This window comes from Electrona antarctica (assembly GCF_951216825.1).
Source record: "Electrona antarctica genome assembly, chromosome: 7".
NCBI lineage: Eukaryota > Metazoa > Chordata > Actinopteri > Myctophiformes > Myctophidae > Electrona > Electrona antarctica.
The window spans coordinates 2,739,050-2,757,166 of record NC_136812.1 but is presented as its reverse complement, the minus strand read 5'-3'; the positions used below and the strand labels follow the sequence as shown (position 1 = coordinate 2,757,166).

At 51.7% G+C, this 18,117-nt stretch overlaps 1 protein-coding gene across 2 annotated transcripts in view; it reads right to left on the bottom strand.

Moving 5' to 3' along the window:
* The window catches only part of helb (helicase (DNA) B), a 57,205-nt gene that overhangs the window by 15,581 nt on the left and 23,507 nt on the right, over window positions 1–18,117 (bottom strand). For both annotated transcript variants that reach the window (XM_079506389.1, XM_079506390.1), the window contains exons 7-10: window positions 10,047–10,385; window positions 7,637–7,814; window positions 2,955–3,096; window positions 1,430–1,572 (exon numbers count right to left, since the gene is read on the bottom strand). In XM_079506389.1, coding sequence (XP_079362515.1) covers window positions 1,430–1,572; window positions 2,955–3,096; window positions 7,637–7,814; window positions 10,047–10,385 — 802 coding nt within the window. The remainder of the gene's footprint in view (window positions 1–1,429; window positions 1,573–2,954; window positions 3,097–7,636; window positions 7,815–10,046; window positions 10,386–18,117) is intronic.

Below are 18,117 nucleotides of genomic sequence, written 5' to 3'. Positions count from 1 at the left end.
TAATAATTACGTTTATTTTATTTTTTATTTTATTGATATTTAATGTTTCGTGGTTAGTACGAGTCGAGTCACCACCAGCTGAGCTTACGTCAACGAGGAATCTCAGGAACGCAATATGTTGACAGCTGGGCATGACGTATATTAGCAGCGACATTGCCTTCATATGTAGTTTCAAGGCTTTTGCGGCCACATTAATTCCATTTTCTCCAGAAACTGGCTGTATCAAATATGAATGGACATCATTAACGACGCACAGCCACTCCCCTGACAGAAAGGCCGGGGTGGTCGGTTTATTTTTCAAACACAGTTCTTATATGAAGCGACCTAAAATCCCCCTATGGAGATTACAATGCAAATTAAAAAATACATGAACCTGGGGACTGACGCCCTCTACTGAAAGTGACGTCAGACTTCGGTGCTCTATGCTAACACCAAAATGGGTTAACCATCTAGATCACCTTTTGTGAGGACTTTACTCTGAAACAAAACATCCTAAATGCATTTCAGTGAAATCCAACAGATTTAGCCAGACATCGATGTAATAACACCTCTTGTACTCCAGTGTTGTTTTGGGCAGAACATTTTTAGTTTAGTTTCATGGTCTCTGGAATAGTTTTCATTTAGTTTTAGTCACATTTTAGTCACCCGGAATGTCTAAATATCATAAGATTTTAGTCGGCTAAATCTACAGTTGATTTAGTCGACTAAAATGCATTTTGGCGGGCTTTGATGCCGTCGTAATGACTGTTTTTACATTTGCTGAAAATAGCCGATCTACAAGCTCACAGCGCGTCGCAACGCACGACGCATTGCAACAAAGTGTAACATGACTTATACTGGATCTCTTGTCCACTAGTCCCTTCCTAACATTATAGTCTAGTTTTTATTTGTTGACGAAATTGTCAATATATTTAGTCTTAGTTTTAGTCATCATAGCTTTGTTTTTATTTAGTGTCCATTTAGTTTTCGTCAGTGAAAAAAGGTGGTCGACGAACATTTTTCGTCTTGGTTTTAGTCGACGAAATCAACACTGTTGTACTCACCATCGTCAGTCTCCTCCCTGGGCAGACATGACTAGTACTCACCATCGTCAGTCTCCTCCCTGGGCAGACATATGACTAGTACTCACCATCGTCAGTCTCCTCCCTGGGCAGACATATGACTAGTACTCACCATCGTCAGACTAGTACTCACCATCGTCAGACTAGTACTCACCATCGTCAGACTAGTACTCACCATCGTCAGACTAGTACTCACCATCGTCAGACTAGTACTCACCATCGTCAGACTCCTCCTTGGGCAGACATATGACTAGTACTCACCATCGTCAGACTAGTACTCACCATCGTCAGACTCCTCCCTGGGCAGACATATGACTAGTACTCACCATCGTCAGACTAGTACTCACCATCGTCAGACTAGTACTCACCATCGTCAGACTCCTCCTTGGGCAGACGTATATGGATGAACTTCTTGTCCGCAGCAGCCATCTTGCGAGGCCCGTTCAGATCCACTACGGCGTCGAACTCCAGGTTCCTGTAGGAGCATTTCTTCATTCCCATGTCTGCGATTCTGGAAATCATGGAGGTTGGTTGTTAAGTTATGCAGTAAATAAATACAAGCCATTTCAAATAGGTTTCAAACAATAAAATATATACATACAATATCCACACATATTTAGTTGTTCATTGCTCAGTATTTTCAATATTTACTTGGCGAAAGAAGTGTGAATGTCCTACAATGGCCGTGTCCAAGTCCAGCCTTCAATACGTTTGAGAAATCTGTGGCATGGTTTGATTTACAATTCAGGCATTTAGCAGACGACAATAAGCAAGGTAAACACACACATCAAACGCAGAGAGACAGTGTATAGTGCCTCAGTAAACTAGGATCACCATATCCCAAAAGATGTATTATTATTTAGGATTAATAGGATAGGATTAATTATTAATTAATCGAATCGTAGCCCTCTGAATCAGAATCGAATCGGGTCGTCAGGTACCAGGCGATTTCCGCCCCTGTATAAAAAAAAGTCAAATATATGTAGTATATTTACAGTCCGGCGTTCCTAACGATGAGCTGGGACTCACATAATAATAATAATAATACATACGATTTATATAGCGATTTTCTGGGTACCCAAAGTCGCTTTACAGACATTTTTATTAGAAAAACTAGTTAAAAGGTTTAAAAGGTTAAAAACTAGAAATCAAAATAAAAAATCACACCCGTGTGAACTGAGTGGTGTAAGGTCTTATATAGACTGATCAGCTGTGGTCTGACGTAATGTCTGACGTAATGAAATCACACCCGGGTGAACTGGGTGGTGTAAGGTCTTATATAGACTGATCAGCTGTGGTCTGACGTAATGTCTGACGTAATGAAATCACACCCGGGTGAACTGGGTGACCATAGCAACCATGCTCATTTTTTGGTACGAACAGACAGACAGACAAACGGACAGACAGACACGTAAACTAACAAAGCCAGTTGTAGGAGTGGTTTAAACCACTCAAAAAGGACAAACAAGGGTGTGTGTGTGTGTGTGTGTGTGTGGGGGGGGGGGTGGATATGTGTAGTATACTTACAGACCAGCGTTCCTAACGATGAGCTGGGACTCAGCGCGGTGGATATGTGTAGTATACTTACAGACCAGCGTTCCTGACGATGAGCTGGGACTCAGCGCGGTGGATATGTGTAGTATACTTACAGACCAGCGTTCCTGACGATGAGCTGGGACTCAGGGCGGTGGATATGTGTAGTATACTTACAGACCAGCGTTCCTAACGATGAGCTGGGACTCAGCGCGGTGGATATGTGTAGTATACTTACAGACCAGCGTTCCTAACGATGAGCTGGGACTCAGCACGGTGGATATGTGTAGTATACTTACAGACCAGCGTTCCTAACGATGAGCTGGGACTCAGCGCGGTGGATATGTGTAGTATACTTACAGACCAGCGTTCCTAACGATGAGCTGGGACTCAGCGCGGTGGTTGGTCTTCATCTCGATGGCCCAGGAGCGAACCTTCAGACTGTGGAACAGGTCACACAGTGTGTTGCCAGGTTGGATGCTGGGCAGCTGTCGGATGTCGCCTGCAAGCAACACACTTACGCTTATTGGTAAGTCTAATTAAAACTCACTCATCAAAACACCAAAATGAAGCCAACACAGTATGAAGAAAGGTGTTAGGCTGTGTGTTAGGCTGTGTGTTAGGCTGTGTGTTAGGCTGTGTGTTAGGCTGTGTGTTAGGCTGTGTGTTAGGCTGTGTGTTAGGCTGTGTGTTAGGCTGTGTGTGTGTGTGTGTTAGGCTGTGTGTGTGTGTGTGTTAGGCTGTGTGTGTGTGTGTTAGGGTGTGTGTTAGGCTGTGTGTTAGGGTGTGTGTTAGGCTGTGTGTTAGGCTGTGTGTTAGGCTGTGTGTTAGGCTGTGTGTTAGGGTGTGTGTGTGTGTGTTAGGCTGTGTGTCTGTGTGTTAGGCTGTGTGTCTGTGTGTTAGGCTGTGTGTGTCTGTGTCTGTGTGTTAGGCTGTGTGTGTCTGTGTGTTAGGCTGTGTGTGTCTGTGTGTTAGGCTGTGTGTGTCTGTGTGTTAGGCTGTGCAACAGAAAGGTAGCAGTGTCTGTGTGTTAGGCTGTGCAACAGAAAGGTAGCAGTGTCTGTGTGTTAGGCTGTGTGTGTCTGTGTGTTAGGCTGTGTGTGTCTGTGTGTTAGGCTGTGTGTGTCTGTGTGTTAGGCTGTGTGTGTGTGTGTTAGGCTGTGTGTGTGTGTGTGTGTGTGTGTGTGTGTGTGTTAGGCTGTGTGTGTCTGTGTGTTAGGCTGTGTGTGTCTGTGTGTTAGGCTGTGCAACAGAAAGGTAGCAGTGTCTGTGTGTTTTGCTGTGCAACAGAAAGGTAGCAGTGTCTGTGTGTTAGGCTGTGCAACAGAAAGGTAGCAGTGTCTGTGTGTTAGGCTGTGCAACAGAAAGGTAGCAGTGTCTGTGTGTTAGGCTGTGCAACAGTGACACTTGGTGGTAAACAAACGCTATAATGCTATTTTTCGTGCTGGGACACATCCAGGGACCCAGGGACAGACCCAGGGACAGACCCAGGGACACAGGGACAGACCCAGGGACAGACCCAGAGACACAGGGACAGACCCAGGGACACAGGGACAGAGACACAGGGACCGACCCAGGGACACAGGGACAGACCCAGGGACACAGGGACAGACCCAGAGACACAGGGACAGACCCAGAGACACAGGGACAGACCCAGGGACACAGGGACAGACCCAGAGACACAGGGACAGACCCAGGGACACAGGGACAGACCCAGAGACACAGGGACAGACCCAGAGACACAGGGACAGACCCAGGGACACAGGGACAGACCCAGAGACACAGGGACAGACCCAGGGACACAGGGACAGACCCAGGGACACAGGGACAGACCCAGAGACACAGGGACAGACCCAGGGACACAGGGACAGACCCAGAGACACAGGGACAGACCCAGGGACACAGGGACAGACCCAGGGACACAGGGACAGACCCAGAGACACAGGGACAGACCCAGAGACACAGGGACAGACCCAGGGACACAGGGACAGACCCAGGGACACAGGGACAGACCCAGGGACACAGGGACAGACCCAGGGACACAGGGACAGAGACACAGGGACCGACCCAGGGACACAGGGACAGACCCAGAGACACAGGGACAGACCCAGGGACAGACCCAGGGACACAGGGACAGACCCAGGGACACAGGGACAGACCCAGGGACACAGACCCAGACCCAGCGACACAGGGACAGACCCAGGGACACAGGGACAGACCCAGGGACACAGACCCAGACCCAGAGACACAGGGACAGACCCAGGGACACAGGGACAGACCCAGGGACACAGGGAGAGACCCAGAGACACAGGGACAGACCCAGGGACACAGGGACAGACCCAGGGACACAGGGACAGACCCAGGGACACAGGGACAGACCCAGGGACACAGGGACAGACCCAGAGACAGACCCAGGGACACACCCAGGGACACAGGGACAGACCCAGGGACACAGGGACAGACCCAGGGACACAGGGACAGACCCAGAGACACAGGGACAGACCCAGGGACACAGGGACAGACCCAGGGACACAGGGACAGACCCAGGGACACAGGGACAGACCCAGGGACACAGGGACAGACCCAGAGACACAGGGACAGACCCAGGGACACAGGGACAGACCCAGGGACACAGGGACATAGCCAAACACATAGCTGAGTGGTTGCACCACTCAGAAACTACAGGAGTGGGATGGGATCGGGAGTCATTCTACCAGGAGTGGGATGGGATCGGGAGTCATTCTACCAGGAGTGGGATGGGATCGGGAGTCATTCTACCAGGAGTGGGATGGGATCGGGAGTCATTCTACCAGGAGTGGGATGGGATCGGGAGTCATTCTACCAGGAGTGGGATGGGATCGGGAGTCATTCTACCAGGAGTGGGATGGGATCGGGAGTCATTCTACCAGGAGTGGGATGGGATCGGGAGTCATTCTACCAGGAGTGGGATGGGATCGGGAGTCATTCTACCAGGAGTGGGATGGGATCGGGAGTCATTCTACCAGGAGTGGGATGGGATCGGGAGTCATTCTACCAGGAGTGGGATGGGATCGGGAGTCATTCTACCAGGAGCGGGATGGGATCGGGAGTCATTCTACCAGGAGTGGGATGGGATCGGGAGTCATTCTACCAGGAGTGGGATGGGATCGGGAGTCATTCTACCAGGAGTGGGATGGGATCGGGAGTCATTCTACCAGGAGTGGGATGGGATCGGGAGTCATTCTACCAGGAGTGGGATGGGATCGGGAGTCATTCTACCAGGAGTGGGATGGGATCGGGAGTCATTCTACCAGGAGTGGGATGGGATCGGGAGTCATTCTACCAGGAGTGGGATGGGATCGGGAGTCATTCTACCAGGAGCGGGATGGGATCGGGAGTCATTCTACCAGGAGTGGGATGGGATCGGGAGTCATTCTACCAGGAGTGGGATGGGATCGGGAGTCATTCTACCAGGAGTGGGATGGGATCGGGAGTCATTCTACCAGGAGTGGGATGGGATCGGGAGTCATTCTATCAGGAGTGGGATGGGATCGGGAGTCATTCTACCAGGAGTGGGATGGGATCGGGAGTCATTCTACCAGGAGTGGGATGGGATCGGGAGTCATTCTACCAGGAGTGGGATGGGATCGGGAGTCATTCTACCAGGAGTGGGATGGGATCGGGAGTCATTCTACCAGGAGTGGGATGGGATCGGGAGTCATTCTACCAGGAGTGGGATGGGATCGGGAGTCATTCTACCAGGAGTGGGATGGGATCGGGAGTCATTCTACCAGGAGCGGGATGGGATCGGGAGTCATTCTACCAGGAGTGGGATGGGATCGGGAGTCATTCTACCAGGAGTGGGATGGGATCGGGAGTCATTCTACCAGGAGTGGGATGGGATCGGGAGTCATTCTACCAGGAGTGGGATGGGATCGGGAGTCATTCTACCAGGAGTGGGATGGGATCGGGAGTCATTCTACCAGGAGTGGGATGGGATCGGGAGTCATTCTACCAGGAGCGGGATGGGATCGGGAGTCATTCTACCAGGAGTGGGATGGGGAGTCATTCTACCAGGAGCGGGATGGGATCGGGAGTCATTCTACCAGGAGTAGGATGGGATCGGGAGTCATTCTACCAGGAGTGGGATGGGATCGGGAGTCATTCTACCAGGAGTGGGATGGGATCGGGAGTCATTCTACCAGGAGTGGGATGGGATCGGGAGTCATTCTACCAGGAGTGGGATGGGATCGGGAGTCATTCTACCAGGAGTGGGATGGGATCGGGAGTCATTCTACCAGGAGCGGGATGGGATCGGGAGTCATTCTACCAGGAGTGGGATGGGATCGGGAGTCATTCTACCAGGAGCGGGATGGGATCGGGAGTCATTCTACCAGGAGCGGGATGGGACCGGGAGTCATTCTACCAGGAGTGGGATGGGATCGGGAGTCATTCTACCAGGAGTGGGATGGGATCGGGAGTCATTCTACCAGGAGTGGGATGGGATCGGGAGTCATTCTACCAGGAGTGGGATGGGATCGGGAGTCATTCTACCAGGAGTTGGATGGGATCGGGAGTCATTCTACCAGGAGTGGGATGGGATCGGGAGTCATTCTACCAGGAGTGGGATGGGATCGGGAGTCATTCTACCAGGAGTGGGATGGGATCGGGAGTCATTCTACCAGGAGTGGGATGGGATCGGGAGTCATTCTACCAGGAGTGGGATGGGATCGGGAGTCATTCTACCAGGAGTGGGATGGGATCGGGAGTCATTCTACCAGGAGTGGGATGGGATCGGGAGTCATTCTACCAGGAGTGGGATGGGATCGGGAGTCATTCTACCAGGAGTGGGATGGGATCGGGAGTCATTCTACCAGGAGTGGGATGGGATCATTTCTGTGGGAGTGGGATGGGACGGAGTGAAAATCCACTCCTGGGCCAGTGTCTAGTGTAGGGGAGGGGGGCAGATGTGTGGGCCAGTGTCTAGTGTAGGGGAGGGGGGCAGATGTGTGGGCCAGTGTCTAGTGTAGGGGAGGGGGGCAGATGTGTGGGCCAGGCCTCACCCAGGATGACGAACTTCCTGAGCTGGGCGTGCTTGGTGAGCATGGACAGGACGGAGTGGAGGAGCTGGACGCACACCAGGCTGCCCTCGTCCACCACCAGGACACGCACGCCCTTGAACCTCCACTCCGAGGGACAGCCGTCCTCGTCCTTCTGTGACATCATGAAGCTCCACAGCACCTGCAGGAAGGAAGGAAGGAAGGAAGGAAGGAAGGAAGAAGTGTGAGATGACATCATGAAGCTCCACAGCACCTCCTACAGGATGGAAGGAAGAAGTGTGAGATGACATCATGAAGCTCCACAGCACCTCCTACAGGAAGGAAGGAAGAAGTGTGAGATGTTGATGATGAACAAATTCACAAATTCACGATTTCTTTAACCCATTTAGACCTGAGATCAGATTCTAAAAATATCTTCTAAATCCTGACAGGTTTCTGAAAAATCCATGTTTCTATGTCAGTCTACAAGCTCGTAGATCTGCTATTTTTCAATAGCTAAAGCATATAGCAAATGCTTAAAACACCAAAAGGGGTTCCCGTACAGAATGGGTGCCATATTTGGCCAGTACGAACGCAGATGTGCCGTCGAAACGACTAGCCTAAACCTGATAGCTTCCTAAGCCTCGTAGCCTTAGTGCTCAGTGTGTTCCTAAGCCTCGTAGCCTTAGTGCTCAGTGCGTTCCTAAGCCTCGTAGCCTTAGTGCTCAGTGCGTCCCGTCGTAGCCTTAGTGCTCAGTGTGTTCCTAAGCCTCCTAGCCTTAGTGCTCAGTGCGTTCCTAAGCCTCGTAGCCTTAGTGCTCAGTGCGTTCCTAAGCCTCGTAGCCTTAGTGCTCAGTGCGTTCCTAAGCCTCGTAGCCTTAGTGCTCAGTGTGTTCCTAAGCCTCGTAGCCTTAGTGCTCAGTGTGTTCCTAAGCCTCGTAGCCTTAGTGCTCAGTGCGTTCCGTTCCTAAGCCTCGTAGCCTTAGTGCTCAGTGCGTCCCGTCGTAGCCTTAGTGCTCAGTGCGTTCCTAAGCCTCGTAGCCTTAGTGCTCAGTGTGTTCCTAAGCCTTAGTGCTCAGTGTGTTCCTAAGCCTCGTAGCCTTAGTGCTCAGTGTGTTCCTAAGCCTTAGTGCTCAGTGTGTTCCTAAGCCTCGTAGCCTTAGTGCTCAGTGCGTCCCGTCGTAGCCTTAGTGCTCAGTGCGTTCCTAAGCCTCGTAGCCTTAGTGCTCAGTGTGTTCCTAAGCCTTAGTGCTCAGTGCGTTCCTAAGCCTCGTAGCCTTAGTGCTCAGTGCGTCCCGTCGTAGCCTTAGTGCTCAGTGCGTTCCTAAGCCTCGTAGCCTTAGTGCTCAGTGCGTTCCTAAGCCTCGTAGCCTTAGTGCTCAGTGCGTTCCTAAGCCTCGTAGCCTTAGTGCTCAGTGCGTTCCTAAGCCTCGTAGCCTTAGTGCTCAGTGCGTTCCTAAGCCTCGTAGCCTTAGTGCTCAGTGCGTTCCTAAGCCTCGTAGCCTTAGTGCTCAGTGCGTCCCGTCGTAGCCTTAGTGCTCAGTGCGTTCCTAAGCCTCGTAGCCTTAGTGCTCAGTGCGTCCCGTCGTAGCCTTAGTGCTCAGTGCGTTCCTAAGCCTCGTAGCCTTAGTGCTCAGTGCGTTCCTAAGCCTCGTAGCCTTAGTGCTCAGTGCGTCCCGTCGTAGCCTTAGTGCTCAGTGCGTTCCTAAGCCTCGTAGCCTTAGTGCTCAGTGCGTTCCTAAGCCTCGTAGCCTTAGTGCTCAGTGCGTTCCTAAGCCTCGTAGCCTTAGTGCTCAGTGCGTTCCTAAGCCTCGTAGCCTTAGTGCTCAGTGCGTTCCTAAGCCTCGTAGCCTTAGTGCTCAGTGTGTTCCTAAGCCTCGTAGCCTTAGTGCTCAGTGCGTTCCTAAGCCTCGTAGCCTTAGTGCTCAGTGTGTTCCTAAGCCTCGTAGCCTTAGTGCTCAGTGCGTTCCTAAGCCTCGTAGCCTTAGTGCTCAGTGCGTTCCGTTCCGTCGCGTGCGTTTTCAGACCGTTTTCACTGAGACCACGTGATGTTCAGTATCCTAATGATATTTTCGAGGCGTGTCATAGAACCTGTAATACACATAATCCTATATAATGTACACTGTTTAACCCATTTAGACCTGAGGACGATTGTACAAATGTTCTCAAACAAACATTTTCATGACAAGGGCCCCCAAAAATATATGTAATAGGCCGCCAACCCCCATCTGAATATATGTTGTTCCAGGGACGAAGCAAAGATTTGAGTTAAAAACGTACGCTCTGAAAGAATATATGTTCAAAGCTTTGAGCCACATTTTCAAGATGTTTCTAAAATATAGATAGATCTGCAATTTTTCAATAGCTAAAGTAAAACATGATCCTTATAAACACCCAAAGGGGTTCCCAGTCCCGAATGGTCTAAAATGCCCACCTGGTGCAGAGTGTATGCGGTGAAGCAGGTCTTCTTGGTCAGCAGGGAGGCGGCTCGGCCCGTCGGGGCGGTCAACAGGACCTCGTCTGCACCGTGGACCACCGCGGCTTTCTCCCCCTCCTCATCCCCCCGCTGGGGCTCCCCGTCCAATCGGGGGAGGAGGAAGCCCGGCGAGAGGGGAGGAGCCTCCTCCTCGTCGTCGTCCCAGCCCTGGGATCCGCCCGTGTCGTTCTCGAAGGCGGCGCAGGCGCTCTGGATCTCGGCGGCGTCGCTGGCGCTGCGCTGGGCGATGGCCGCCTTGAACAGCAGGCTGACCACCGTGGTCTTCCCACAGCCGCCCTGCGGAACAGATCAGGGGTGTTACAACCATTCTGGGCGGGAACCCCTTTTGGTGTTAGCATTATGTTATGCTTTAGCTATTGGACAATAGCAGATCTACAAGCTCGTAGCTCGCCACCGAGTGGCGCGCTACGAGCTTTGTAGGTCTGCTATTTTTGAAAAATCGAAGAACGGCTGACATAGAAACATAGCTTTTTCAGAAAACTGTCAGGATGTAGAAGACATTTTTAGAATCTGATCTCAGGTCAAAATGGGTTAAAACCATTTTCATATTCATTCATTCAAGTTTTATTTATTCTCTAAATTACACAGTAATTAAACTCATTTTCAGTGTCGTCGAGGAATACAATATCATATAGAAAAACATCACAATACATCAGAAGATCAGGAAAAGGACAACAAAAGGTATACATGTGAATTACATAGATTACAAATAGAAGCTAAGACAAATTTCAAAACGATCTATAAACAGTTACATATTGTGGGGGTCTGTGTGCTCACTAAGGTTTTAATTTTGTTGTCGTTGGATAAGATTCCGTCCACATTTCCATGCTGTATTGATTTTGGTACCATTAGGAGAGATAACAGGCAAACGTTGATTTAAATAACAATCCTTAAACATTCACTCTAAATGTGTAGACTTCTTGTTAAATTAAGTTGAATGTAATTTAACTCTCATGAAACCAAATGGACCCGGGAGGGTCCGTTTGGTTTCACGTTATGCTCTCAAGAGTTAAACATCTATAAAGGTCCATTTGGTTTCCAACTCTCTATCATTTAACTGGGGACCACCTGGAACCTCCTCAAGGACCACTGGTTGAAAACCACTGGAAAAGATCGTTTAGAAATAGTTTGTCAAAAGTACCACAGATGAAAAACAGTCTAAGTCCAAATTTTATTCTGACACCTCCACGAAAAGGCCTGGTTGTCCTGACCCCTGACCCCTCCACGAAAAGGCCTGGTTGTCCTGACCCCTGACCCCTCCACGAAAAGGCCTGGTTGTCCTGACCCCTGACCCCTCCACGAAAAGGCCTGGTTGTCCTGACCCCTGACCCCTCCACGAAAAGGCCTGGTTGTCCTGACCCCTGACCCCTCCACGAAAAGGCCTGGTTGTCCTGACCCCTGACCCCTCCACGAAAAGGCCTGGTTGTCCTGACCCCTGACCCCTCCACGAAAAGGCCTGGTTGTCCTGACCCCTGACCCCTCCACGAAAAGGCCTGGTTGTCCTGACCCCTGACCCCTCCACGAAAAGGCCTGGTTGTCCTGAACCCTTATCAATCATTTATACATTATGGATCAATAGTGTGGACTTAGACTGTTTTTCGTCTGTGGCATTCAAATGTATATATGTATTAGTGTGCATTTATATCATCTCATTCAGCCACTTTTCACACGAACAGAACTCATTGTAACTCAACAGAGAAGTTAATCTTAACAGCTGATGGCCCCCCCGTCTGTGTCAGCATAATTACAATCTCTGCTTGTGTAACTATTTGTGTGTCATCCTTATCTTTAGTGTAGGTCCTCATATGGACATTTAGAATAGCATCTCTGGTAAAAGTGGACTATGAGAACAGTCTGAGAGGCTTGTGCCCTGAGGGGCTGCCGGAACCGGCCAGGAGGCTTGTTTCTATCAGAGTGGAACCGGCCAGGAGGCTTGTTTCTATCAGAGTGGAACCGGCCAGGAGGCTTGTTTCTATACGAGTGGAACCGGCCAGGAGGCTTGTTTCTATAGGAGTGGAACCGGCCAGGAGGCTTGTTTCTATAGGAGTGGAACCGGCCAGGAGGCTTGTTTCTATCAGAGTGGAACCGGCCAGGAGGCTTGTTTCTATCAGAGTGGAACCGGCCAGGAGGCTTGTTTCTATCAGAGTGGAACCGGCCAGGAGGCTTGTTTCTATCAGAGTGGAACCGGCCAGGAGGCTTGTTTCTATACGAGTGGAACCGGCCAGGAGGCTTGTTTCTATCAGAGTGGAACCGGCCAGGAGGCTTGTTTCTATCAGAGTGGAACCGGCCAGGAGGCTTGTTTCTATCAGAGTGGAACCGGCCAGGAGGCTTGTTTCTATCAGAGTGGAACCGGCCAGGAGGCTTGTTTCTATCAGAGTGGAACCGGCCAGGAGGCTTGTTTCTATCAGAGTGGAACCGGTCAGGAGGCTTGTTTCTATCAGAGTGGAACCGACCAGGAGGCTTGTTTCTATCAGAGTGGAACCGGCCAGGAGGCTTGTTTCTATCAGAGTGGAACCGGCCAGGAGGCTTGTTTCTATCAGAGTGGAACCGGCCAGGAGGCTTGTTTCTATCAGAGTGGAACCGGCCAGGAGGCTTGTTTCTATACGAGTGGAACCGGCCAGGAGGCTTGTTTCTATCAGAGTGGAACCGGCCAGGAGGCTTGTTTCTATCAGAGTGGAACCGGCCAGGAGGCTTGTTTCTATAGGAGTGGAACCGGCCAGGAGGCTTGTTTCTATCAGAGTGGAACCGGCCAGGAGGCTTGTTTCTATCAGAGTGGAACCGGCCAGGAGGCTTGTTTCTATCAGAGTGGAACCGGCCAGGAGGCTTGTTTCTATACGAGTGGAACCGGCCAGGAGGCTTGTTTCTATCAGAGTGGAACCGGTCAGGAGGCTTGTTTCTATCAGAGTGGAACCGGCCAGGAGGCTTGTTTCTATCAGAGTGGAACCGGCCAGGAGGCTTGTTTCTATCAGAGTGGAACCGGCCAGGAGGCTTGTTTCTATCAGAGTGGAACCGGCCAGGAGGCTTGTTTCTATCAGAGTGGAACCGGCCAGGAGGCTTGTTTCTATCAGAGTGGAACCGGCCAGGAGGCTTGTTTCTATCAGAGTGGAACCGGCCAGGAGGCTTGTTTCTATCAGAGTGGAACCGGCCAGGAGGCTTGTTTCTATCAGAGTGGAACCGGCCAGGAGGCTTGTTTCTATACGAGTGGAACCGGCCAGGAGGCTTGTTTCTATCAGAGTGGAACCGGCCAGGAGGCTTGTTTCTATCAGAGTGGAACCGGTCAGGAGGCTTGTTTCTATCAGAGTGGAACCGGCCAGGAGGCTTGTTTCTATACGAGTGGAACCGGCCAGGAGGCTTGTTTCTATCAGAGTGGAACCGGCCAGGAGGCTTGTTTCTATACGAGTGGAACCGGCCAGGAGGCTTGTTTCTATCAGAGTGGAACCGGCCAGGAGGCTTGTTTCTATCAGAGTGGAACCGGTCAGGAGGCTTGTTTCTATCAGAGTGGAACCGGCCAGGAGGCTTGTTTCTATACGAGTGGAACCGGCCAGGAGGCTTGTTTCTATCAGAGTGGAACCGGCCAGGAGGCTTGTTTCTATACGAGTGGAACCGGCCAGGAGGCTTGTTTCTATCAGAGTGGAACCGGCCAGGAGGCTTGTTTCTATCAGAGTGGAACCGGCCAGGAGGCTTGTTTCTATACGAGTGGAACCGGCCAGGAGGCTTGTTTCTATCAGAGTGGAACCGGTCAGGAGGCTTGTTTCTATCAGAGTGGAACCGGCCAGGAGGCTTGTTTCTATCAGAGTGGAACCGGCCAGGAGGCTTGTTTCTATCAGAGTGGAACCGGCCAGGAGGCTTGTTTCTATCAGAGTGGAACCGGCCAGGAGGCTTGTTTCTATCAGAGTGGAACCGGCCAGGAGGCTTGTTTCTATCAGAGTGGAACCGGCCAGGAGGCTTGTTTCTATACGAGTGGAACCGGCCAGGAGGCTTGTTTCTATCAGAGTGGAACCGGCCAGGAGGCTTGTTTCTATCAGAGTGGAACCGGCCAGGAGGCTTGTTTCTATCAGAGTGGAACCGGCCAGGAGGCTTGTTTCTATCAGAGTGGAACCGGCCAGGAGGCTTGTTTCTATCAGAGTGGAACCGGCCAGGAGGCTTGTTTCTATCAGAGTGGAACCGGCCAGGAGGCTTGTTTCTATACGAGTGGAACCGGCCAGGAGGCTTGTTTCTATAGGAGTGGAACCGGCCAGGAGGCTTGTTTCTATCAGAGTGGAACCGGCCAGGAGGCTTGTTTCTATAGGAGTGGAACCGGCCAGGAGGCTTGTTTCTATCAGAGTGGAACCGGCCAGGAGGCTTGTTTCTATCAGAGTGGAACCGGCCAGGAGGCTTGTTTCTATCAGAGTGGAACCGGCCAGGAGGCTTGTTTCTATCAGAGTGGAACCGGCCAGGAGGCTTGTTTCTATCAGAGTGGAACCGGCCAGGAGGCTTGTTTCTATCAGAGTGGAACCGGCCAGGAGGCTTGTTTCTATCCGAGTGGAACCGGTCAGGAGGCTTGTTTCTATACGAGTGGAACCGGCCAGGAGGCTTGTTTCTATCAGAGTGGAACCGGCCAGGAGGCTTGTTTCTCTCAGAGTGGAACCGGCCAGGAGGCTTGTTTCTATACGAGTGGAACCGGTCAGGAGGCTTGTTTCTATCAGAGTGGAACCGGCCAGGAGGCTTGTTTCTATACGAGTGGAACCGGCCAGGAGGCTTGTTTCTATACGAGTGGAACCGGTCAGGAGGCTTGTTTCTATCAGAGTGGAACCGACCAGGAGGCTTGTTTCTATCAGAGTGGAACCGGTCAGGAGGCTTGTTTCTATAGGAGTGGAACCGGCCAGGAGGCTTGTTTCTATCAGAGTGGAACCGGCCAGGAGGCTTGTTTCTATCAGAGTGGAACCGGCCAGGAGGCTTGTTTCTATCAGAGTGGAACCGGCCAGGAGGCTTGTTTCTATCAGAGTGGAACCGGCCAGGAGGCTTGTTTCTATCAGAGTGGAACCGGCCAGGAGGCTTGTTTCTATCCGAGTGGAACCGGTCAGGAGGCTTGTTTCTATACGAGTGGAACCGGCCAGGAGGCTTGTTTCTATCAGAGTGGAACCGGCCAGGAGGCTTGTTTCTATACGAGTGGAACCGGCCAGGAGGCTTGTTTCTATCAGAGTGGAACCGGCCAGGAGGCTTGTTTCTATACGAGTGGAACCGGCCAGGAGGCTTGTTTCTATCAGAGTGGAACCGGCCAGGAGGCTTGTTTCTATCAGAGTGGAACCGGCCAGGAGGCTTGTTTCTATCAGAGTGGAACCGGCCAGGAGGCTTGTTTCTATACGAGTGGAACCGGCCAGGAGGCTTGTTTCTATACGAGTGGAACCGGCCAGGAGGCTTGTTTCTATCAGAGTGGAACCGACCAGGAGGCTTGTTTCTATCAGAGTGGAACCGGCCAGGAGGCTTGTTTCTATCAGAGTGGAACCGACCAGGAGGCTTGTTTCTATCAGAGTGGAACCGGCCAGGAGGCTTGTTTCTATCAGAGTGGAACCGGCCAGGAGGCTTGTTTCTATCAGAGTGGAACCGGCCAGGAGGCTTGTTTCTATCAGAGTGGAACCGGCCAGGAGGCTTGTTTCTATACGAGTGGAACCGGCCAGGAGGCTTGTTTCTATCAGAGTGGAACCGGCCAGGAGGCTTGTTTCTATCAGAGTGGAACCGGCCAGGAGGCTTGTTTCTATACGAGTGGAACCGGCCAGGAGGCTTGTTTCTATCAGAGTGGAACCGGCCAGGAGGCTTGTTTCTATCAGAGTGGAACCGGCCAGGAGGCTTGTTTCTATCAGAGTGGAACCGGCCAGGAGGCTTGTTTCTATCAGAGTGGAACCGGTCAGGAGGCTTGTTTCTATAGGAGTGGAACCGGCCAGGAGGCTTGTTTCTATAAGAGTGGAACCGGCCAGGAGGCTTGTTTCTATCAGAGTGGAACCGGTCAGGAGGCTTGTTTCTATAGGAGTGGAACCGGCCAGGAGGCTTGTTTCTATAAGAGTGGAACCGGCCAGGAGGCTTGTTTCTATCAGAGTGGAACCGGCCAGGAGGCTTGTTTCTATACGAGTGGAACCGGCCAGGAGGCTTGTTTCTATCAGAGTGGAACCGGCCAGGAGGCTTGTTTCTATCAGAGTGGAACCGGCCAGGAGGCTTGTTTCTATCAGAGTGGAACCGGCCAGGAGGCTTGTTTCTATCAGAGTGGAACCGGCCAGGAGGCTTGTTTCTATCAGAGTGGAACCGGCCAGGAGGCTTGTTTCTATCAGAGTGGAACCGGCCAGGAGGCTTGTTTCTATCAGAGTGGAACCGGCCAGGAGGCTTGTTTCTATCAGAGTGGAACCGGCCAGGAGGCTTGTTTCTATCAGAGTGGAACCGGCCAGGAGGCTTGTTTCTATCAGAGTGGAACCGGCCAGGAGGCTTGTTTCTATCAGAGTGGAACCGGCCAGGAGGCTTGTTTCTATCAGAGTGGAACCGGCCAGGAGGCTTGTTTCTATACGAGTGGAACCGGCCAGGAGGCTTGTTTCTATCAGAGTGGAACCGGCCAGGAGGCTTGTTTCTATCAGAGTGGAACCGGCCAGGAGGCTTGTTTCTATCAGAGTGGAACCGGCCAGGAGGCTTGTTTCTATAGGAGTGGAACCGGCCAGGAGGCTTGTTTCTATACGAGTGGAACCGGCCAGGAGGCTTGTTTCTATCAGAGTGGAACCGGCCAGGAGGCTTGTTTCTATAGGAGTGGAACCGGCCAGGAGGCTTGTTTCTATCAGAGTGGAACCGGCCAGGAGGCTTGTTTCTATAGGAGTGGAACCGGCCAGGAGGCTTGTTTCTATCAGAGTGGAACCGGCCAGGAGGCTTGTTTCTATCAGAGTGGAACCGGCCAGGAGGCTTGTTTCTATCAGAGTGGAACCGGCCAGGAGGCTTGTTTCTATCAGAGTGGAACCGGCCAGGAGGCTTGTTTCTATACGAGTGGAACCGGCCAGGAGGCTTGTTTCTATCAGAGTGGAACCGGCCAGGAGGCTTGTTTCTATCAGAGTGGAACCGGCCAGGAGGCTTGTTTCTATCAGAGTGGAACCGGCCAGGAGGCTTGTTTCTATCAGAGTGGAACCGGCCAGGAGGCTTGTTTCTATCACAGTGGAACCGGCCAGGAGGCTTGTTTCTATCAGAGTGGAACCGGCCAGGAGGCTTGTTTCTATAGGAGTGGAACCGGCCAGGAGGCTTGTTTCTATCAGAGTGGAACCGGCCAGGAGGCTTGTTTCTATAGGAGTGGAACCGGCCAGGAGGCTTGTTTCTATCAGAGTGGAACCGGCCAGGAGGCTTGTTTCTATCAGAGTGGAACCGGCCAGGAGGCTTGTTTCTATAGGAGTGGAACCGGCCAGGAGGCTTGTTTCTATCAGAGTGGAACCGGCCAGGAGGCTTGTTTCTATCAGAGTGGAACCGGCCAGGAGGCTTGTTTCTATCAGAGTGGAACCGGTCAGGAGGCTTGTTTCTATCAGAGTGGAACCGGCCAGGAGGCTTGTTTCTATCAGAGTGGAACCGGCCAGGAGGCTTGTTTCTATCAGAGTGGAACCGGCCAGGAGGCTTGTTTCTATCAGAGTGGAACCGGTCAGGAGGCTTGTTTCTATCAGAGTGGAACCGGCCAGGAGGCTTGTTTCTATCAGAGTGGAACCGGCCAGGAGGCTTGTTTCTATCAGAGTGGAACCGGCCAGGAGGCTTGTTTCTATACGAGTGGAACCGGTCAGGAGGCTTGTTTCTATCAGAGTGGAACCGGCCAGGAGGCTTGTTTCTATCAGAGTGGAACCGGCCAGGAGGCTTGTTTCTATAGGAGTGGAACCGGCCAGGAGGCTTGTTTCTATCAGAGTGGAACCGGCCAGGAGGCTTGTTTCTATCAGAGTGGAACCGGCCAGGAGGCTTGTTTCTATACGAGTGGAACCGGCCAGGAGGCTTGTTTCTATCAGAGTGGAACCGGCCAGGAGGCTTG